General features: G+C 52.4%; 2 protein-coding genes across 2 annotated transcripts; one reads left to right on the forward strand and one right to left on the reverse strand.

The window, feature by feature from the left end:
- Positions 1–6535: 6535 nt before the first annotated feature.
- On the forward strand, positions 6536–9596 carry LOC138098776 (omega-hydroxyceramide transacylase-like; the record flags this gene model as incomplete). Its single annotated transcript, XM_068995573.1, has 6 exons — positions 6536–6580; positions 7298–7518; positions 8193–8258; positions 8754–8963; positions 9044–9104; positions 9547–9596. Coding segments are annotated over exons 1-6 (642 nt in total), but the record flags the coding sequence as incomplete, so codon positions are not given.
- A 5276-nt stretch (positions 9597–14872) lies between these two features.
- PNPLA1 (patatin like phospholipase domain containing 1) lies at positions 14873–22224 on the reverse strand. Its single transcript, XM_068995574.1, has 8 exons — positions 22023–22224; positions 18988–19220; positions 17881–17946; positions 16316–16528; positions 15835–15895; positions 15613–15753; positions 15259–15352; positions 14873–14987 (listed from the first exon to the last, which is right to left on the reverse strand). The coding sequence occupies exons 1-8, from the start codon at positions 22222–22224 to the stop codon at positions 14873–14875; spliced, it is 1125 nt and encodes a 374-aa protein (XP_068851675.1).
- Between the last annotated feature and the right edge of the window lie 265 nt (positions 22225–22489).

Below are 22489 nucleotides of genomic sequence, written 5' to 3' on the forward strand. Positions count from 1 at the left end.
ACCCAGCTGATTTGAATACTGAATTGTTAAATACTTCTTTCTTGCTCACTTCTGGAGCTTTGGAGCAGCAGAGTTCTGTGCTGAGACCATTTTAGTTTGGGGGTTCCTTGCTGATTGCTTTTTGTTAAAGTTCTCAAAGTTTTACCAGCTTTTTATGATCAAGCCCCACATGGGGCAGGTGGGATACACTGGGCAGTTCAAAATGTTTGTGGCTGAGGTTTGCAGATGCATTTAATGGATTTGGAGGTCCAATTCCTGGATGAGAATTTTCTTTGGGGGATTCTAATCCCCATTTCAATAGGGTAACTGCCCCAGGCTGACTGAGATGGTAATATCCTCCTGCCTGGAGAAGGGCATGGTGCTTGCAGCAGCCTGGAGAAGGAGCTGTTGGATAAGTGGGAGGGAGCAGAGGTGCAGAAGCCAATGCTGGCCTGATTGTCCCTGCCTGGGGAGGGCTGGCTGTCTCTGAGCCTTCCACTTTGCCCTGTGGCAGCAACAGCAGGATTTGAGCAGCCTGGCTTTGGCTGCAGTGGTTGAGAGATGTAAATCCATCCGGGATGCGTGGAAGACAGGAGCAGACAGGATCCAATGCAAACGGGATCCATCAAAATGGGCCAGAAAGTTCTAAGGGGACTGGAGCACCTTCCCTGTGGAAACAGGCTGAGAAACTTGGGGCCGTTCAGCCTGGAGAAGAGAAGGTTGTGTGGAGACCTCACAGCCCCTTCAAGGATCTGAAGGGGCTATAGGGAAGCTGGACAGGGACCCCTCATCAGGAAAGGGAGGGACAGGACAAGGGTCAATGGCTTCCCACTGCCAGGGGGCAGGGTTAGATGGGATATTGGGAAGGAATCCTTCCCTGTGAGGGTGGGGAGGCCCTGGCACAGGGTGCCCAGAGCAGCTGTGGCTGCCCCTGGATCCCTGGAAGTGTCCATGGCCAGGCTGGACGGGGCTTGAAGGAACCTGGGATAGTGGAAGGTGTCCCTGCCATGGCAGCGGTGGAACAGGATGAGCTTTAAGGTCCCTTCCAACCCAAACCATTCTGGGATTCTGGGATCTACTATTAAAGTGTCTCACTGGTATACCAGGGTGATCCTAAGGGTCCATGTAGGCTACGGAATCTCTTCTAGGCTGAAATGAAGTCGTGCCTGCCCAAACGCCTTCCAGCTGAAAGTGATCTACTCAAACATCCCCTTGTCCTCACCCCATGGCACGAGGTGGAACGAGATGAGCTTTAAGGCCCCTTCCCACCCAAACAAGTCTGGGATTGTCTAAATCCTCCATGATTTGGGAGCACCAGCACATAGTGGGTGTTAGTGACAACCGGCCCGGCTTCATCATCTGCCTCAGACACGGTCTGGGCTGTGCAGAGAGCACGTAACATCACGCAAAAAGAAATATTTATTAATACCAAAACTCCCCCCCTCAAATGAACAAGCCCTTCCCGCGTTTCTAACGGCTCCCACAGCGCATGCGCAGCGCCGGCGCTGGCCGCGCCCGCCATGTTGGCGAAGGGCCGGCGTGAGGGCAGGAGGCCCCGCCCCTGGCGCGGGGCGGGCTGGGCGGGAAATGCCGCCCCTCAGAGCGCCGGGAGCCGCGGGCCCTGAGCGGAGCGCCTGGAACCCGGGAACAGCGGTTCGTCCTGGGGATAGATTCACCAGGAGCGCCTGGAGCAAGGCCAGGCTGGACGGGGCTTGAAGGAACCTGGTCTAGTGGAAGGTGTCCCTGCCCATGGCAGGCGGTGGAATGAGATGAGCTTTAAGGTACCTTCCAGCACGAACCATTCCATGATTCTGCGATTCCGTAATTCTGTAGGAGCATCATTCTCCCGCTGCCGAGCAGCAGCCCCTGCACCGGAGACTCCCAGGCTGTCATTTGGGTGTAAATCAACTAGGCTGAGCTTTTTTCCCAAGTAACCCAGCACTCCCAGCTGTGCCTGTATCCCACAGGGCTCCCGCTTGGCTCTGGTGTGTCATTATTTCAAGGCCAGGTTGGACGGGGCTTGGAGCAACCTGGGATAGTGAAGGTGTCCCTGCCACGGCAGGGCTGGAACAGCATAAGCTTTGAAGTTTCTCCCAAGCCAAGCCATTCTGGGATTCTGTTATCTACTACTGACATGTCTTAGTGCTATAAGAGGGTGATCCTAAAGGTCTGGCAAGGGTAAGGAATCTCTTCTGGCCTGAAATGAAGCCGTGCCTGCCTGAACTCCTTCCAGCCAGAGGTGATCTGCTCAAAGGTTTCCTGGTCCTCTCCGCCCCCGGGTGCAGCTGAGCAGGAAGGTCTGTCCTGCAGAGCCCTGCCCTTGGCTGGGAGCACCGGGCGCTGCTCCAAGGCCGGGTGAAGTCACGGTGAAGTCACTGTGTCATCACCATCAGGGCAGCGACATCATCACCTCACGTCCCTGGATGAGGTGTTTGTCACAGGAACGGGGAAAAGGTTTCTCTCGTTAATGCTGAACGTAGGATAGGCTGGAGCTTTGTGTGCCACGCTCCCAGTAGAAGGAACGATAAGTGTGTTGGGGCACGTTCTGGGAGCTGCCAAAGCCACAGAAATACCAATTAGTGAGGCAAGGTCCAGGGTGGGTCATTCCCACTCTTTTCTTTCCTACTTAGAATAAAGGTTGTCAGTGACATCAGCGGCAAAAACGATGCTCGTGTGGTCAACTCTGCTGAAATCTGTGTCCTGGTAGGAGGGCAGGGATGGGAATGTGCTCCCCAAGCCAATGTCAGCCCTTCCTGCTGAGAAGGCAGCGACTGAGACGAGATAAAACGTTGAGCAGCCAAGAGGCAGCTGAGGGGCGCAGCTGAGGGGTGCAGGTGAGCGCACTCAGGTGAGCAAGGCTCCAGCACGGGCAAGTTCAGACCACTGCCAGAGCCACTCCTTTATTCCGCTCCTGTGCCAGTGCACAAAACTGGGGAGGTGCCATGGAAACTCCTTGATTAATCACGGACTGTTTAGACACAAATAATAAAGCTCAGCTTCCATGAAGGTGAGGGAGAAACACACACTGATTTTTGCTAAGATTAGACTCTTACATGAGAAGATTTCAACCCAAAATAGAGCTGCTATTTTGGCTTTCTACATTGGTGTCTTTCTCCCCCTCAATCCTTTTTTCTCCCCCTGCTGTAGCTGTAGGGGATGGTCAGATTCCCTGTTTTGGACCCTGCAGCATCAGAGGTTTCCAATTACCCACGGGAGCAGGAGGCACTGAGGGTAGGCTGGTGTGTGGGGAAGCAGGACTGGTGAATCCTTTGGTGTTGGCACAGTCCTGCTGAGAAAAATGTGAAGCCAAAGCACCCTTTTGTTCCAGGAATTGCGACAGAGGATGCAGCCTAAGGTAATCCCTGCTGACCCTGAGAGGGATGTTCTGCCCCTGTTCTGGAAATCTCCCAGGAGCTTTGCTTTCCTGGCATCCACAAGCCCTCCCCACCTCACCACCTTGCAGCCAGCAGCTTTTTTTCCAAGTGCCTTTTGCATCAGCAGTGTCAGCGTTCCAAATTCTTCCTGGTCCTGCAGGGATCTTTTCAGTTGTCCTGGGGCTTATAGATTAGTGTTGGGCACTGCTACAAGTGTGGCTGGAGCAGGAAATTTTGGAGAGGGCTCTGTGTGCAGCTTGAATGAGCTCAGCCCCTCCTGACTGCTGCCTTTTGCCCTGAACCCCTGCCCGGCTAAAGCTCCTTCAGCCAGGGAGGTGCATTTTGAGCAGCGAGACACTGTCTAAGGGGAATGAAGCTGTGGCTGTGTGAAAAAAAACGTTCAGGACATGGCTTTTCCTGTTTTTCTCAGGTGCAGGAGATGATATTTCTGGCCATGCAGTGGATCTGTGAGGGCAGCAGCACATCCACAGCGCCCAGCTGGTGATCCTGCCCGCACAGCACCAGCTCCTCGCTGCCCATGGAACTGTTTGTCGAGGTCTGTGCCAGTGCTTGAAGTCTGACAGCTGCACGTTGGGTTCTAGGGTGATTCATTGTCCCACAGAAACGAATTCCTCAAAGTCTTTCTCTTGGAAGGATTTGCACATCAGAAATGTATGTGGGTTAGGAACACACTGCACTCCCAGAACGGGGCAGCCCCGAGGTCACAGCTTTGTCATTGTGGCAGATGTGTGAGGGAAATGGTCTGGTGTCAGCTCTGCTAAAATATTCCACCTTGGGGAAGTGAGAGAACCTCCTGGCATGTGCCAGCCTGTTCCTGCTGTGTCCTGGCTGAGCAGCTGAGGGGGCTCCTGGTTCATTTTAATCCTGTAGAAGAAAGATCCTATTTGGCTATTGCCCTGTATTATCAGGCATGCAAATTCCTTTGTTTCGTTTGGCTAATGGAGCTTTAAAGTCTGGATGGTCTCTTTGCCCAAGGCCAAGCTTGGCTTTGTCCCCAAAGCTGGGATGAAGAAATGAGGGACAGATGAGCAGGGTCCCTCAGCTCACAGCGGTTTCTGACCCTGTGACAGAGAAATGTCAAATGCCACGAGGGTGTTTGGCCTGGTAAAACAACAGGCTTAAAACTCAGGGCATCACTCAGGGACACATACAGCCTGTGTCCCATCCTGGGGCAGGGCAGAGAGGGGCCAAGAAACAGCTTCTGCATTTCCACAGCAGCATTTCCCAATCACTGTTTGTGCCACCTGGGTCACTCCTACTCAGATCACCTGGATTTCTCCTTTCCAAGCCCCACCTTTTTGGAGCTCTGGGTACCTCACTCTGATACAAACCCCACAGACTAAATGTTTTCTAACTCCTTGCTCCTTTTGAAAGACACCAGAGACAGTCCAAGGGTTTGAAAGCCAGGGAGACGTGGCACTATCTGTTAGGAGGGAACAAGCAGGCAGAGTCTTGGCTTCCCTCTGTTTTTCCACAATAAACACTGTTTACTTCTTGATGCTGCAAGATTGAGTAACATGGAGTTGGGCATAAAGGTTTTTCTTCAGCTCAAGAGCTTAAGTGTGCCTCACCTGTGGGTTCCAAATGCCACTTCCCTCCTGCACCAGAAGCTGCTTCTGAAGTTGGCTCTTCTCATTGCAGTTAATTCTTAGGGCATCCTTGCACTGAAGAGTAGATGGAAAATTATTTCCAGTGCATTTCTCCTGTTGATGAGGCATGGGATCTATTTATTCCTCTTGTCTCGAGTCTTCAGTTTTATGTTGCTGCTCAGCATTAGGATCTGCAGGGTGTGTGCAAGGAGCTCAGTGCCTTGGCTCCTGGGTGGTGGCAGACACTGCTCCCGTGTGGAATTGGGGCTGGATTAACCCTGGGCTGATGGTTTGGAGCCCACAGCCCTGTCAGCCCCGGCATGTCCTGCACAGCTGCTCGCTCCTCCTCAGGGCTGTTTTGCAGCCCCCTCACAGAGATCAGGGCTGCATCCAAATTCCTCCAGCACTTCCCCTGGCACACTGCAAGAGGGAGAGAAGCATCTCCTGGGTGGCTTTGGGAGCATTTTACCTGAAGATGTTGGGTAGATTTCCATGAATATCAGAAGAGGAGTGTCCAAGCTGTTACTGTTTGTTCTGGCCACTCGCCTCTGTCTTGCCCAGCGCTCAGTGCTGCTTTTCCCACTTGCAGCTTCCCAATGTCTCACCCAGCTGCAAAGCTAAGAAGGCTTTGCATTTCTACATGGATAACCAATAAATCCCTGTGTTTGTCAGACTTTTTGCCCCCTTCTTTCCTTCTTTCTCGACCTGTGGCTCTACTGAAACCTCAGCCATGTAGGAAGCAGATGAAACCACGAGCTGCTTCCCGGACTCTGAATTTTTAGCATTTTGTAAGCAAACTCAGGCCCTGAAATTGTGAAACAAAGAAAACAACTTGGGTTGTGATTTCTTTAGTAACCCAATCACCTTCTCCACTCCCTGGGATGGGCTTTGGCAACCTGTTACAAATGGGGCAAGAGAGTTTTGAGCAGCATCTTGCAAGACTCTTTTGTACCAGGGAATATTTGCTGATTCCTACTGCCCAAGAGGCTGGAATTTTGTTCTGGAACTCCAGGATGTCGGTGAAGCAGTTCACCACTTTGGGAAGCAGCTTTCCCCTCCCAAAGACTCAGTTCTGGGGCCCACCGGACCCCCCTGGGCTGCTCTGCCAACACCTGAGTGTGACATGTGGCTGTGCCCATCGCCTGGGGCTGCCCAGCAGCTCAGGGCTCAGCTCAGACACCCTGCAATGCAATAATCTTATTTCAATGAGCATTAGGACATCACATCATCCACTTCTGCCCACTGCTGCTGTTCCACTGGACGTTTGGCTCAGAGGTTTATGTCAAACCGAGGGATATAAGACACTGAGAGTGTGGTTGGAAAGAGAACCACAGCTGAGGGTTGGCTGGCTCTGGAAAACCCATTGAAGCTGTTGGGCAGCTCTTTTCTTGTTGTTGGGGTGCTTGGAGTTAGCAGAGATGCTGAAAATAAGTGGAAAAGAGGGAAGACCTTACTCTATACTGTTTAGAGGCTGTAGTTTCTTGATTATATACGAAGCTGGAGTGTTAACTGCTTTGCAGGACTTGTCTCCTGACATAATGAAATCTGCACACAGGATCTATGGATCATCTTCAGGATCAGTTATGGCTACAGCTGGATTGTGTGGATGTGATGTGGGTAAGGGCTACACACTTCTGTTTATTTTGTGTCTAAAGAGATGGAATAGCTGGGAGTTTTGGAGTTGCAAAAGATTTTTGTTTCATTCTCCATGGTCAATTCCTCAGGTTTTTTGCTTTATTGGCTTCTTGAAGAGTGGAAAACAGAGAAAACAGAGTAGATACAGGCATTGCATCTTAAAAACTTGAATTAATGACAAGCATATCTAAGAAAAGAAGCAGAGGTGCTCTCCCTAATAAGGCATTTGGGATTGCTGGGAGAGTCCCAAAACAAAGAGGGGAAAGAAAACACATGAGCAGGGCATAGAGGAAACAGGAGGAAATGTTATACAAAGGCTTCCTGTTAATTTTCTCTCCAATGTCCAAAAGCTTTTAAGATGTCTTGTGGAGAAAATGGAGAGAAATTGGAAAAGAAAGCAGAATACTTCTACCTCCTGCAATACTGAAAGTCCCTGGAAAATTTGGGTCCACTCATGGGAGCTTCCGCCCTAATGAAAACAATGGCTCGATATGAGCATTTAGCAGCAGGATAAAGTACCCCTTTGGCAGGTGGAAGTGCAGCTCAGAAAGTGCCTAAATAACACATATTTGTGCATAAAGAACAATGTAAGGGATATAGAATGATTGCTTTGCTTTGCTTTGCTTTGCTTTGCTTTACTTTGCTTTGCTTTGCTTTGCTTTGCTTTGCTTTGCTTTGCTTTGCTTTGCTTTGTTTCAGATGAGATGAAGGAGTATGTCCTCAGTGCTCTGAAAACTACTCTCTGGGGTTTTTGCCCCGGAGGAAGGATACTTGGAATCTTAAGGGGTGCCTTACGCAAATTCCTGCCTCCAAATGCCCACGAGCTGGTGTCTGGGAAGCTGCACATTGTCCTCACCCGCGTGCACGACTGGAGAACTGTGACAGTGTCTGAGTTTGCCTCGAAGGAGGAGCTGATTCAGGTGGGAGCAGCCACAGGCACCCTGTGAGGGAGGAGCTGTGTGACATTTGCTGCCCGGCCATGTCCCACAGCACAGAATCCCAGAATGGTTTGGGTGGGAAGGGACCTTAAAGCTCATCCAGTGCCACCCTTGCCATGGGCAGGGACACCTCCCACTGTCCCCGGTTGGTCTCAAGCCCCATCCAACCTGGCCTTGGACACTGCCAGGGATCCAGGGGCAGCCACAGCTTCTCTGGGCACCCTGTGCCAGGGCCTCCCCACCCTCACGGTAAAAAATTTCTTCCCAGTATCTAAATCTCACCCTCGTAGTTATAAACCATCACCTCATGTCTTATCCTAACAGGCCCTGGTCCATTGAGGTCCATGCCATTATTTCTGTGCTGGCCACCCTCTGAATCCAGACAAGCTGAAATGATTTTTACAAATCAGCCCTTTTGATTGCTGTCTGAGTTATCCTGAACAGGCAGGGAGCACATTGAGGCATCTCACAGCTTCCCTTCCTACGTCTCTGCCCTGGCTGTGGGTATCAGCCATGGTCTGGTGCACGTTGGTCAGTGGCACCCAATAACCCAGCTGGGGGCCCCTGTTTTGGCATTCACAGATGAGCCACCACTCCCAAAGGCAGCAGTTTCCGTGGCTCTTCGCTCACCCCTGTCCTTCCCGTCTCACCCACAGGCCGTGACGTGCAGCTGCTTCATCCCGCTGTATTTTGGGTTGTGCCCTCCAACGTACCGTGGGGTGGTGAGTAGCGCTGTGGGCTGCAGACCCGGTCCCAGCTCCGGCCCAGGGCCCCTCCAGCCTCTGGCCTTTCTCCAGTGGTGCCATTAAGGATGTTTCTACCTGGGTTTGCCACCAGCGTAGCTCGAGGCTGTGTTCCCACAGTGTCTGCAGAGGGAAGAACAGGGCCCCAAAATGTGACCTCACTGCAAGACAGGACCCAGCTTCTCACAAAACTGTCCATCTTCCCCTGTCCCTGCGGTGGCCTCAGCTGCCTTCTGCTGCACTTCCTGCTGCTTCCATTGCAGCAGTTCTTTGGCTGGAAGGGAGGATCAGGGTGTGGACCTGGAGCAGGGGAGCAGCGGCTGGGGCAGTTGCCTGGAAGGGGATCTCTGCAGCCCCAGAACCTCAGGCTGCTGTGGGCCTGGCTGGGCAACAAGCCCCAAGTGTTTGCCCATGTGAACAGCACTGCTCTCTCTGCCCAGGGGAAGGCTCAGGGCTCCCTCTTTTGCCTCCTAGCGCTATGTGGATGGCGAGGTGGCCATGTGGACAGCTGACTTCGTGTCCCGCACCACCATCACCATCTCTGCCTTCGCTGGAGAATACGACATCTGCCCCAAGGACGGCCCTGCTGCCTTCTTGACCTTCCAGCTCGCTGACTCTATCTTACAGATCTCAAAAATGAACATCTGCCGCTTATACCATATTTTTAAGCTTCCCTCACGTGAGGTGAGCTGCTCCTCCAGGTAGCCAGAGCCACGAGCCCCCTGCAGCAGCCCAGCTGCCCTGACTGCCACCTCCCCCCACAGGCCATGGACCGCTTTTATATCCAGGGCTACCAGGACACGGTCTCCTTCCTGAAAAGACTGAGTAAGTGACTGGGAGTGAGGACAGGTAGCTTGGGTGCTTCCCTTACGTCATTGCTTTGCTGACACAAGGTAAGAGATGCTGCCCCAGAGTGCCTGGGGCAGAGCAATGCCTGTATTCCTGGCACTGCCAGCATTACTTGAGCCCTGGCCTCTCCAGAAGCTCCCTCTGGAGCCACACTCCCCTCTTCTCTGCCACACTGGGCATGAGACAGCTTTTTCCCAGGGAACACAGGTCCCAGGGCCTCTAGAGGGAAGCGCAGGCTCAGGTGCCCTGTGTGGTGTGTGATAACCCCCTGAGGCACAGAGCAGCAGTGTTTGGTGATCCCTGAGCGCTGGGGTCAGCAGTTATCTCTGGTTTCCAGTCAACCCAGGTCATGCCTCGCACTGCTGCAGACCTGGCAGTTGAGCAACAAGCAGTGAGAGCTGGCTTCTCTTCCCACCAGGGGATTTCCAGGTGGATTACTTCGAGGGCTTCACGCTTTCCTTGGCCAATGAATCACATCAGAAAGGTGAGGAGACCCTGCACGTGAAGCCACAACTGAGAGTTCTTCACTCCAGAGCCACGGATCATGAGGATGACTCCAAAGAGAATCCAGGGATTGGCCAGGCAGCCGATGAAGAGGAATAGGAAGGCCCACACCACCTTCTCCACCCCCAGGAAGGTAAAGAACCAGCACTTGCTTTACCCCATCCGTTTCCAAGTGACACTTGCCCAGGGCTGTCAGTGCCCAAAGAGGCTCTGGGGCAGGTGAGAACATTGGGAATGGGAGAAAGTTCCCTCCCAGCTCAGGGCTTACGAGTGAGGCCTCACGCTGAGCCCTCACCCTCGATCTGGGTGAGGACTGAGGACTTCATTTGTGGCTGCGTCAGAAGGGCTCCATGGACAAGGAGCCCTTCCCATGGAGAAGGCCACGTATTTACTCCCCTTGTGAGGTAATAACCGGTTCTGCCCACACATCCCTTCAGTAGGGGTGTCTCAAGGCTTCAAGCTGCCTTTGCTGTGCCAGCCAAATCCAAGCTTCTTAGGAACTCTGGCTGCAGCCACAGAAAGACTTAGGGCAAGGAAAGCATATTTGAGCTGCAGGTAAACCTCTACCTGTGCTATTCTGAAGCAACACAAGGCAGGTTTAAATCCAAAACTTAGCGTTTTCTGCAATCCTATGCAAAATAACGCCCACTCCCATTTTAGTTTTGCATGGAAAACCTGTGAAACCTCAGCACTTCAGTTTCCAGTTTGTTGTTACTAAAAAATACAAAGAAGCATCTGATGAAATGCCAAGTTTCTTTCCATTTTACTCTTTATTTTCTTTTTCTTTCTGAGTCTTTCAACATTTCAGAATTTATCAGCTTAGGAAAAATTACACAGTTTTTTCAACCTGGGGATTCTTTAAAATGTAGCCACAATTAAAAGTGAAAAAAGACACAATCTGCTATATCTAGGAGGCCCACAACAAATGAGGAATACGAAGGGGAAGGAATAGGATCGTTACCATTCCAGACCTAAACAGAAAAGCTTGGGAAACATAAAATGGGAGCAAGAACGAGATGTCCTTTGGAAACAAACCAACTCTAGGCCCACTAAGAAATGCAGGACACAGTGTTAGGCTGTAGAAGTTGCTTCCCTGGTTGCTTTTTTAAAGGCTCCATCAGTCTGAGCTTCGTGGAGCTTTTGGAAGCAACACAGTGGGCATGAGCTTTCTTTGGATGCTGGGCAGCTCTGGCCTATCAGGAATCTCTGTCTCTGGTTTGCAGCTGGGCTGCAACATTTTTGAGCAGCCTCAGGTGAAAAATTCCTCCTGTGGGAGGAATCAGACTCATTTGTCAGGCCAGAGAGCATCCAAGGGGTGAGCCCAGGCTCTCGATCTCCAGAGGAGAAGCACATCAGATTTTCCAGTTCTGGGAAGGAAAAGCCCTGCTGATCAAGGCCAGGCTAAGGCTCTTTCACTGTTTGTCTGTGCAATGCTAGGATATCATTGATGCTACCAAAGCAGCAGGGGGATAAACTTGTGAACAACTTGTACCTGATTTCTTGAACAAGTGATATTTCCAGAGGACAAGTGTCTGGAGCCTGCAATCCCACGGGGCTCAGGCTGGATTAGCAGGTTCTCCACATGGACTTGCCTCTCATCCGTGTGCCCAGCAGGACAACTGCACAAGGAACTGCACCCTCCTTAGTACCCAGACTGGAGGCAGCACCTGCAGCCAACAGCCAGAGGCACAGGCAGGACTGGGCAGTGCTCGGCTTTGTTGGGCTCCGTTTCATGGATCAGACTCAAGGACTCTTCCCTCCTGACCTGCAGAGGGATCCAGCTCCAGAGGGAGCTCCTGCTGTCTTGGGTTGTCTCCAGACTCTCATCCCGTCCACCTCAGGCTTCACATTTCTGCTGAGTTCAAAGCAGAATGAGACGAGCAACAGGACAGGGTACAAGGGTAATATTTTGAGGCTACCAAAACCTGCTGCCCTTTAGACAACAGGAGGAAGGCAAGCAGCTCTGACCAGGCACCTGAATCCAGCTTGTCCCACAGGAGCTGCCAGACGTGTCTGTCAGACTGACCAGCGTGGTTTTATTCCCTTTAGGGCCAGGTCAGCCACAGAAGAGCATTTGTGACCCCGCTGCTGCCTTTGACCCCAGTTTATGCTCTAAAGAGGCAATGAGCAACTTGGAAGCCAGCCTGAAGGCAGAGCCCGACCTGTCCTGAGGAGCACATGGACTGTGACAGCAATGCCACAGCACAGGCAGAGCCACAGCCCCCGGATGATTCCCGTGGTCCACCCCGAGAGGAGACATTTCAGGCTGGTTCTGTCCCCACTGGGTGCAGCTGGGGCTCCCGCTTTGCTTCCTTGGGGTGAAACAAGCTCCTGCACAAGATGATTCCAATCAATGCCAAACTTTGCCTCTATCCATTGCCTCTGGCAAAGCCTCCTGTTGCCATTAGCTCCAAGCTCATGTCTCCAAGAGGAGACAGCGCCAGCTCTGCTTGCTTGAAAAGATCAGGGGCTAATAAAGCAAAACCCAGCTGATTTGAATACTGAATTGTTAAATACTTCTTTCTTGCTCACTTCTGGAGCTTTGGAGCAGCAGAGTTCTGTGCTGAGACCATTTTAGTTTGGGGGTTCCTTGCTGATTGCTTTTTGTTAAAGTTCTCAAAGTTTTACCAGCTTTTTATGATCAAGCCCCACATGGGGCAGGTGGGATACACCGGGCAGTTCAAACTGTTTGTGGCTGAGGTTTGCAGATGCATTTAATGGATTTGGAGGTCCAATTCCTGGATGAGAATTTTCTTTGGGGGATTCTAATCCCCATTTCAATAGGGTAACTGCCCCAGGCTGACTGAGATGGTAATATCCTCCTGCCTGGAGAGGGGCATGGTGCTTGCAGCAGCCTGGAGAAGGAGCTGTTGGATAAGTGGGAGGGAGCAGAGGTGCAGAAGCCAATGCTGGGCTGATTGTCCCTGCCTGGGGAGGGCTGGCTGTCTCTGAGCCTTCCACTTTGCCCTGTGGCAGCAACAGCTGGATTTGAGCAGCCTGGCTTTGGCTGCAGTGGTTGAGAGATGTAAATCCATCTGGGATGCATGGAAGACAGGAGCAGACAGGATCCAATGCAAACGGGATCCATCAAAATGGGCCAGAAAGTTCTAAGGGGACTGGAGCACCTTCCCTGTGGAAACAGGCTGAGAAACTTGGGGCCGTTCAGCCTGGAGAAGAGAAGGTTGTGTGGAGACCTCACAGCCCCTTCAAGGATCTGAAGGGGCTATAGGGAAGCTGGACAGGGACCCCTCATCAGGAAAGGGAGGGACAGGACAAGGGTCAATGGCTTCCCACTGCCAGAGGGCAGGGTTAGATGGGATATTGGGAAGGAATCCTTCCCTGTGAGGGGGCTGAGGCCCTGGCACAGGGTACCCAGAGCAGCTGTGGCTGCCCCTGGATCCCTGGAAGTGTCCAAGGCCAGGCTGGATGGGGCTTGAAGGAACCTGGGATAGTGGAAGGTGTCCCTGCCATGGCAGCGGTGGAACTGGGTTATCTTTAAGCTCTCTTTTAACCCAAACCATTCCATGATTCTATGAAATAAGCATCCCGGTTTCTTTGAGCAAAATCATTCCAGAGAAAATATTCCCAGGTCACTGATTTCAACCAAAGACGGCAGAACACAGGATATTGATCTTTCACACAGCACTCATAGTTAACTTTGAGTCTGGTTACATCAAAGCTGCCTCCAGCTACTCCCCACATTAATTCCTGCAGTCTCCAGGGCCCTTTGGATGAAACTTCCCTCTGTTCCCCTTCCCTTTGTGCAATTAAACAGGCTATATACTCCAATAAACAGCTGCTGCTGTTGGGATCCATTTGTTGCCTGTCTGGAACCAACAAAAGTGGGAGACACAGTTGGGGCAAAGCCAATCCAGAACCTCTGATGTGCAGCATGGATTTGGGATAATTAAGAGTGCTGCCAATTAATTCTGTGTGCAGACCAGTGGCACAGGGTGTGTTGGCCTGGGCCATGCTCTGTGTGTGGCCGTGAGTTACAGACAATTGCAGGCAAAGAACTCATTTCCTTGTGAAATGTCCGGACATGCAGCCTGCAGGAGTCGGGAGTAGGGGGAAGTTAATCTTTATGTTTCTCCATCCTTCTGCACAACTGCATGTTCCAGGGGGATCCAAATGCACTCCCACCTCCACAGACAGGAGAAGCAGGGCTATGGGGAGATGTGAAGCTCAAGAATTGGTAATTGGTAAAAAAACTTCAGGGAACTGTAGAAAAATTAGCTCCTGCCCAGTGTTACGCTCCCTAAAGCTTCTCCCTCTCTCTCTCTCTCTGTCTCTCTCTCTCTCTGAGGAGTCTCTCTGAAAGTTTTTGAGTGGGAGGAAAACACTAAAACATGGCATTTCCTGGCAAATGCCCACCCTGTAATCTGCATTAAAGCAGGGAAGGGATGCTGCTGGTGGGGGGGGAAGTGGAGTGGGCAGGGAAAGGTCTGGGCTGTGAGGTCTGCAGGTGAAGCTGCCCAGTGGTCCCTGCAGCCTGGGGTGGGTCCCAGGAGCAGCACCGAAGCTTTGCCTCGGCCATCATGGAAAAGCAGGTCAGGCCTGAGCAGGGGCACTGCAGTGGCAGCACTGGAGACAGAACCAGACAGGTTCTGAAGGAAAAAACACTCCCCAGAAATTGCCTCGAGAACCAGCAGCCGTGCTGGTGTGTGCTGGTGTTGCCCACCACATCCCGAGTCAGCGCTGGAGACCCCCAGGGCTCCGCCAGGATGATCCTTGTTATCTGTGGGAACAAGGTGAGAGCTGAGGCTAGGTCGATGTCCTGACAGGGATGAGCAGCTTCATGAATGTTTGACCCCAAAGGGCTTTCTCACAGCTGCTTCAGAGTGAAATCATTGCGAGTCTCTTGGGCAGCTGCACAGGAGGGAACTCGCAAGCAGATCTGGGGAGGATATGCCTTAAATCCCTAGAGCCTGCTTCCAGAACATCTCTCAGGATCTTGGAGAATGTGCCTGGTGTCCTGCCAGGACAGAGTCCAGCAGATAAATATCTGGAACACGAATGTATTGCACTAGGGAAGTGGCACTAAGCTGGGTTGTAGCTCCTTTGAGATATCAAAATAATATCACAGGGATAAAAAAAATAGCTACTTTTAATGTGGGCTACTCCAGATTTAGAGTTTTTAGCCATGCTCAGCATCAGTGACCCACGGGTGAGGTTCCCAAAGGTTTCCCTGCTCTGCACCCTGCTCTCTCTCTGCTGAGGGTCTGCAGCCCCCCAGCCCCTCACCTCCTGTCCATGACTCTCTTGGGCAAACCAGGCACCAAGGTTTGGAGCAGTCTGTGGAGTCGTTGTACCAGGGAGCTGACACCTTCCAGCAGTCCCCACACTGTCTTCACCCTGCAAAAGCAAAATAAACAGGCTGAGTTTAATGATGGCTAAAGGCAGCAAAAGGGGAGGGTGTTCATGGTAAATGCACACTGTAATAATCTTTTCCATAACCAGGAGATCCTATGGAACACCATACCCAGCCATACCCACTCTCCCTTGGATCTTGCCTTCAGGGAACATCAAATCCCTTCGTGTGTCCCTTTAGCTGCCCTGCTGCTGCTGGAGGCACAGCCCCTGGTTTGTGTGTCATTCCCTAATGCCTCTGTTGGGATGTTCTTACCCCTTCCTGAATAAGGCTGGAAGCCTGTAGGGCTGCAGCAGGACCATCGCCAGTGGGTCCTGCAGTCCATGCACCTGCTCCTTCTTCCACAAGCCTGCACCCAGGAATGACAGCACAGAAGGAAATAAAGACCAGTAATTACAAGCAATGAAATAAATGCAATCATTCCTCTTTTCCAGCTCAGGCAGGTACTGAAGCCCAAGCCAGAGTCCAGCTTGAGCCACTCTTACAAAGTCTCTTTGTGATAGAAGTATTTACTGTGAGAAAAAACTCAAGAATGTCTTAAATATAACAATGCCCCTCTTGAAGGCTGCAGCAGCCCTAAACACAAGCTGAGCACCCCAAATCCTCTACCTGGCAGGAAGTAAGGGGTCAGGCACTGAGGGACCCTTTTGTACAGGCCGGGGTATGTCCCACTGGATTGTCCAGAGTCGTTCTTCCCACAGGTGCTGCCGAAGCGGAAATTGCCATCAAAGTAGTTAAAGCCAAAGGCATCTGGGAGACACAGAGAGAAAGGGATGATGTGTGTCTGTGTCACACTTGGAGGTGCCCCTCGGGTCCTGGGGTGCCACTTACTGTTCCTGTACAGGAAAAGGGCAGTGTCCTGGTACCCCTGGGAGAAAATGTCGTTCAAGACCTGCAAGGAGAAACACTTGAGGTTGCTAAGGAGCCCTGATCCCAGTACTACAGGATCTATCTAAAGCTGTTTGACTGTGGAGGGTTGGGATGGCCTATTTGGGAAGGCAGCAAGCACTGGTTGGTTTCCAACCACCACAGCACCAGTCAGAGAAACACAGAATGGTTTGGGTTGGAAGGGACCTTAGAGATCACCTGGTTTTGTCTGGTCTTTTGCAGGTTGTGGACCCCATCTCAAGCTGGCCACCCATCAGCAGTGTCTCGCCCAAAAATGTACTGCAGAAACAGTGGAGCTGCCCCCTCCCTTTGAAACCCCATTAATTAACAGTGGAGATTGAGCTGAACCTTCAATTTTGAGAAGGCAGGAGCAGCATTAATCTTTTAACCAAAGCTAAGCTGGGAGAAGTTCTGGTGGGCTCACCATGGTGCTGGGTGGAAAGAGAGCGTAGCTGATCCTGCACAGGTTCTCTATGGAGATCTGGATGCTGCCATTGAAGATCTGGAAGCAGAAGAAGATGGCGGGGCAGTCGCGGGGGCAGATGTCCAGCTCGCCGGTGAACGGGGACACGGTGATCACGGGCTCCTCCAGGCTGGACACGGGCTGCAGGCCCGTGAAGCCTCCGTCCACGTAGCGCTGGGGGAGGAGCAGAGGGAGGGTTTGCTTTGAGGACCTTTGCAGTGTCACCGAGTTGGGAACCAGTAGCTGAACTGGTGACACTCCTGCCACAAGCCCGTCCCAGCTTGGCCTCCCTTCCCACTTCCAACAGCGTCTCATCCCACCTGTGCTCTTTATCCCACTGCCAGCTCCTTCCCCAGCCCTGCCTGTGGCACCCAGCCAGCTCCTTGACCAGGTGCTGTAATCCACAGCAGTTATTAAAACAGAAATATAATGCTTTTCCTTCACAAAACTTTGTACAACAATTTTTGGCAGTCAAGAGCCAATTCAGACATCACCGAATGCACAGCATTGTATAACTTTCAAGTCCTTAGCTTGAGCAGTAGGGTCCCCACATTTAATAATTGCCTGCAGATCCCTGGGGGATTCCTCACTGTTCGAGGAAAATATCAACCACTCTATTCCAAAAGGAATCTGGATTTACCACCCATCTCAGGGGTATTGGAAGTGGCAGCTGATGGAATTAGGTGTTCATGAAATAGCAGTGCAGAGGGGCCTCACACAGCAATGACAGGCCCGGGGATGGGTTGGAAGGGACCTTAAAGGTCATCCAGTGCCACCCCCTGCCATGGGCAGGGACACCTTCCACTGTCCCAGGTTGCTCCAAGCCGCTTCCAACCTGGCCTTGAACATTTCCCGGGACCTTAGAGACCCTTCCAGCGCCTCAAGGGGCTCCAAGAGAGTTCAAGAGACACTTTGGACAATGGATGGAGTGACAGGACAAGGGGCCATGGTTTCCCACTGCCATTAGGGTTAGATGGGATATTGGGAAGAAACCCTTCCCTGTGAGGGTGGTGAGGCCCTGGCACAGGTTGCCCAGAGCAGCTGTGGCTGCCCCAGCCCTGGAAGTGAATGCACTGGAAAACACTGCTGAGCTCCTCCTTCCCTCCGACAAGCAGAGCATGGAAATGCACAGGGCTGGGGGAGGATCCTCCCACGAACTCTTGATGTCTCAGCCATGCAAGTCAGCACCTGAGCCAAGGATGAACCTGCACTGCAGAGGGCCCTGCCTGCGATAACTGGATTGTGTCTCAAGGTCCCCACTGTGGGCGTCGTCTTATCTTACTCAGACATCTGCAAGGTCAAACACACTCTGTCCATGGGCAAAGCAGGAGGGGGCTCTCCAGATGGCAATTCCACCCAGCTATCATCTCGGGATGCAGTGAAGAAAAAGCTGAGGGGCTTTATCATCCTCCATCAACTAAAGAAAAAAGCCTGGACACACCTATCCCTCCCTGCTCAGAGGAATGTAAAGTTCAAATCCAAGAGCCCTTGCTGGGAGCGTGTGTTTTAGTGGAAATATCACTCACCACTCCTCGGTAGGATGGAGGGATGAATCCACAGTAAATAGGAAGAAAGCAGCTGCAAAGGAGAGCCTGGGGAGGAGAGGGAATGCAGAAGTCAACGTTCCTGTCTAAGTTCTGGACAAAAGCTGTTGACTTGGTGTCTCAAAATTCAGCCTTGACAAAGTCTGGAGCCAGGCTGTTGGTGCCACCTGGACTTTTCTGGGCACTGTGGCAAGAAAGGCTTCAAGAAAGTGGAAACACTTCTCTGGAGCAGGGCACAACTGCATTTTTTAATTTTATAGCTGCCAGAATTAATAGTTGTAAATCTACATATCTGTGTTCAACACTGCCCTTTGATGGTGTCAAGCTGAAGCTTTGGGGCCAGTTTGCATCTTTGCAGGTTTTTGGACAAAACCAAGACACCCTCACAAGGCATCCTCACCCTGCTGGGATTTGTAAGTGGTAAAGCCACTGCTGGGGCGTTGGCAACAATTTCCCACCAATCTCATCAGCTGGGAATGAGCACCCCAGGCTCCTGGGTTACCTGGAGGAGGCACCACGGGGTGAACTCTGACTTCTCCATGGAGTTGCCATCCTCTACTGTCTCCCTGGGACAAGGGACCAGGACCTCACAGTCAGCTCTGTTAGGGCTTTACCCTGGGATTCTCCCCCCAGCAGATAATTTACTGGTTAATGAGCTGCTTGTTGTTCAGCAGCAGCTTTGTCCAACTCCTTCCTCCCAGGAAAGTGCTGAGGCAACAAGGAAATCTATTGCCAGAGGGACTTTGCTGAGGAGTGACCTCTGGGGAGAGCTGAGAGGTCCCACCAGCACTGACAGGGCTCTTTGCAAAGTCATTACTAGAGCTCCAACATCAGCTGGATGAGGCTGGAAACAAACCTGCTGCATTTTTATCATGATTTGTTCCATCTGATGCTGGAACTCAAATCTTCCTCCCTGCCCCCAAGCTCATGGAGCCCGTTGTGGTAGGACCACAGCTCTGGCAGAGCCTCCTGACTCTCTGCCCATCTTGGGTAGAAAACAGTGCAGTTAAAGCCACCAACACTTGGGGTACCTCCACCCCAGGCGGGTGGTGGAGACCTTCCTACAGCACCAGAGGAAGGTCTCTGTACCTGAATGAGCTCCTCCTTGGAGCTGAACTCCGAGGCCATGACGTTCTGGCCGTCCACCACCCGCGTCAGCGAGATGTGCAGCCGCCCCGAGGCCAGCAGGTAGGAATCCTCCGGCAGCATCCGCTGCAGGACAGCCTTGAGATTGGCCAGCAGGCTGCACTTGGGAGAGAGGGGGCCCAGGATGGTTTTCCTGACTTCCGTTGCCAGTGCAAAGAAAAACTCCTTTAGGTCATCTGAAACAGAGGCAGGGGGAAAGATGGAGAGAAAGTCAATCCCTGCTGCACTGATAGTTATATTTTAAATTCTATTTTTAACACTCCTCACAAATACAGCTTCTTGCAGCCTCTCTGTGTGACCCCAGGATTATACTGCTGCTACAGTGGGGGACATTGTGGCAGGACAGAAAGGGGGGCATCACCCCCATAATGTCCTCAAAGGACATCCTATCGTTGTGTGACCCCACTGGTGAAATCGCCATCTGCACCAGAGATGGGGCCTCAAGATGTTCCTGGTGGAGATTAGGGAAAGGTTCCAGAGAGCCCCAGGAAGGGGCACACTGAGTTATCCATGGCAATGTGACTTGCACAACACATTCCTGCCTTCCACCTCCGGTTCTCCAGGTGGGCAGCCCCAGGCTTTACAGGGAGCTGGGCTGGCTCCCGGGTGAGGTGAGGGGCACCTCTTCTGCTTAGGGCTTTCCTGCAAGCAGGGTGTCCTGGCTCCACATTGGCTGGGATTCCTGAGGCTCACCTGAGGGACCTCCAGGGTGGTGTTAACAGCCATGACGTGTCTGCACATCCCAGGAGCTGGGTTAAAGGAGCAGAGCCCTGGAGCCCCAGCCGAGGGCTCAGGAGACTCCGGGTTCTCAAGGTTCTGCAGTGATGGGAAGGAAGAGGAATGCAGCAAACCCTGAAGGAAGCCTGATCCCATTCCCAGAGGGAATTTGGTCCCTTTGCTGACATGGGGAGCTCACCTGGGGGAATATCCCACCTGGGGGGTTAAACTCTTGTGGTGTAAGTTTATCCAGCACTGATGTGAGCTGTCCTTGCACCCAGGTGGGCTCCCTGGGACCCTGCACCAGCCCGAGGCCACGAGCCTGGCTCAGCACCAAGGCCTGGTAGGGGCAGAGGTTTCCGTGCAGTCTCATGGGATTGTGTGGATGGACAGATGGATTAGGTGGACTGTCCTGAAGGCAACTGGAGCAACCCAGGCATTAAGAGGGGTTAATGTGTGTTTGAGCGGATGCTGAGGCCACGCGGGGCGATTAACGCTGGCCGGGTTTGCACAGAGGACATGCCAAAACAGCCAGACCTCCAGGGAAGTGGGGCAGCCCCAGGGCACTGTCTGGCTGCTCTGTGTCCTGGAAATGGGGGGAAACATGGATAAACTGCCCACAAGCTGCTGGGTAAGAGGTGAGAGCCGAGCCCAGCTTTGGGGGCTTTGGGTCTAGACGGGGCTTTGACTCGGGGCGAGTGAAGGATGACCCTGGCAGCAATGTGACTGTCCCTGCCTGCACTAGCCTGGTGACAAGCATGTCCCCATGAGGTGACCGGTGGGGTCGCAGAGGACAGCCTGGCTCTGGGAGCTTGGAGCTCCTCACCCAGCCCAGGGCAGGGGACGGGCACCTGACTGCAGCCACCCTGTGGGACACCAAACACACCTTTCACCTTCTTGTTGCCCCTGTCATCCCCAATATTAATATGACAGAGCTTGTGCCACATTCATTTTCCTTGTTAGAAACATAACCAGAGTCATCACTATCCACAATGTCTTTTCTTCCTCTGGGCAAGATATTTTGGGCACAAAATCATCTCAGCCCCTTTAAGTGGATGGTGCCTTCCACCCCAGAGAAGCAGATGCCCAGTTCAGAACTGGTGCCCTCAGCAAGAGCAGGTGCTGAGTGTATTTGTACTGCTGGACAGCCCCAGCTCCATCCATTACAGCAGCAGGAGGAATCAGAAATTTTGGGGCCCTTGCTTATTTGTGGAGGAGTTCATCCCCATGTGGGCAGAAATGTTCCCTTCTGCCTTGTCTATACATATCTGCCAATGTTTTGAATTATTTTTAGCTGCAGCAGAACAGTTCCAGCATCCACCAGAGGTTTCAGGAACTGTGTGTTCCCTGCCGGCTTCCTCCGTCATTATTTGGTCCCTAAAACTCTCTGCTCCTCCTGAATGTCCCCATTGCTTGAAGCAGAACTTGGATCAGCCTTCAGAGCCTTGTGTACACTTGTTTACACAGGGGCACTAATTGGAAATATGGGAGGATGTGATTATTAAAAGTGGATTAACTACTCTGAATTAATTCTACACATGGAGGATCTTGTTGCTAGAGAGGCCTGTTTACACGTTGTTGAAAGAGCATCAGAGGAAAACCTCTTTAGCAGCAATAAGAGGAATCCCAGCCCCGGGTTGGAGCAGACTGCTGTTCCTTCAGGAATATCCTGCTGACAAGCCCTTGAGCTTCAGCCACAGGGAGAGGTGCACCTGGAGATGGGAATCGCACGTCATCTCCCCTTGTCCTGGGAAGGTTGAGTGGGATAAGCCAAAGTGACATGCAAACAAGGCTGTCAGCTCTGTCACCTGTGCAACAGCCACTCGTGTCCCTTTGTAGCTAAGGATCCCAAGAAACCTGATCCATAGGGGAAAGAGGGCTTTCCATGGGCAAATCCAGCCCCTGCGGCTGCACAGACTGGCTTTGGGACATCTCAGCACTCCTCAGACCTCAGAGCAGAAGGGCAGGAGATCTGCTGCTCCAGCAGGAGCAGGAAAGGAGCCAAAGGAATACAGGTATATCCAGATTTCCCCCTGTAATTTCTGCCCACCAGCTGAGCCGGAGAACACTCAGACTGTGAGAACCGCCTTTTTCAGCTTACACCACCCAAAACTGCACTGAGCTGGCTGCCAAACGTGCCAACACCTTGGGTTTGTTGGGCGAGGAGAGTTCCACCAGCCCCTCCAGCCCCCCGAGGCATCGCCCCTGGGTTTATGGAACAAAAGCGCTCCCGTAAGGCCTCGAGGCCGTGGTTTTCTTACCGAGGCCGACGCCGCACACGACGGCAGCAGCGATGAGCGACCCGGCCGAGGAGCCGTAGACCTTGCGGGCGGACTTGAGGAGCTCGGGAGCCAACTCCAGCAGGGACTGCACCACCCCAACCTGGTACAGGGCCAGGAAGCCGCTGCCCGAAAAGGAGAGTGAGAAAGGGGTGCTGGAAGCCCGGAGATCCTCCACAGCCATCTTGGGATCAAAGCAGTGAATCTGGCTCGAGGTCTTGGGTTGTCCTTTTTCACCAGGTGAACCTCAGGCTCTCTTCTCTCCTGCTCCATCCAGGCTCATCTCTGGCTGCAGAAGAGTCCAGAGGATGGATTTTCTGCCTCCTTTTATGACAGCTCCCCGAGGCGTTGAGATCCGCGAGCTATTTTAATTGCTGCCTGTGCTAAAAACAGAAATTTTCCCCTGATCAAAACAGCTCTTATAATCCTCAACCACAGCCAGCTCGGAT

The sequence above is a fragment of the Aphelocoma coerulescens genome, chromosome 26 (assembly GCF_041296385.1).
Source record: "Aphelocoma coerulescens isolate FSJ_1873_10779 chromosome 26, UR_Acoe_1.0, whole genome shotgun sequence".
NCBI classification, from domain to species: domain Eukaryota; kingdom Metazoa; phylum Chordata; class Aves; order Passeriformes; family Corvidae; genus Aphelocoma; species Aphelocoma coerulescens.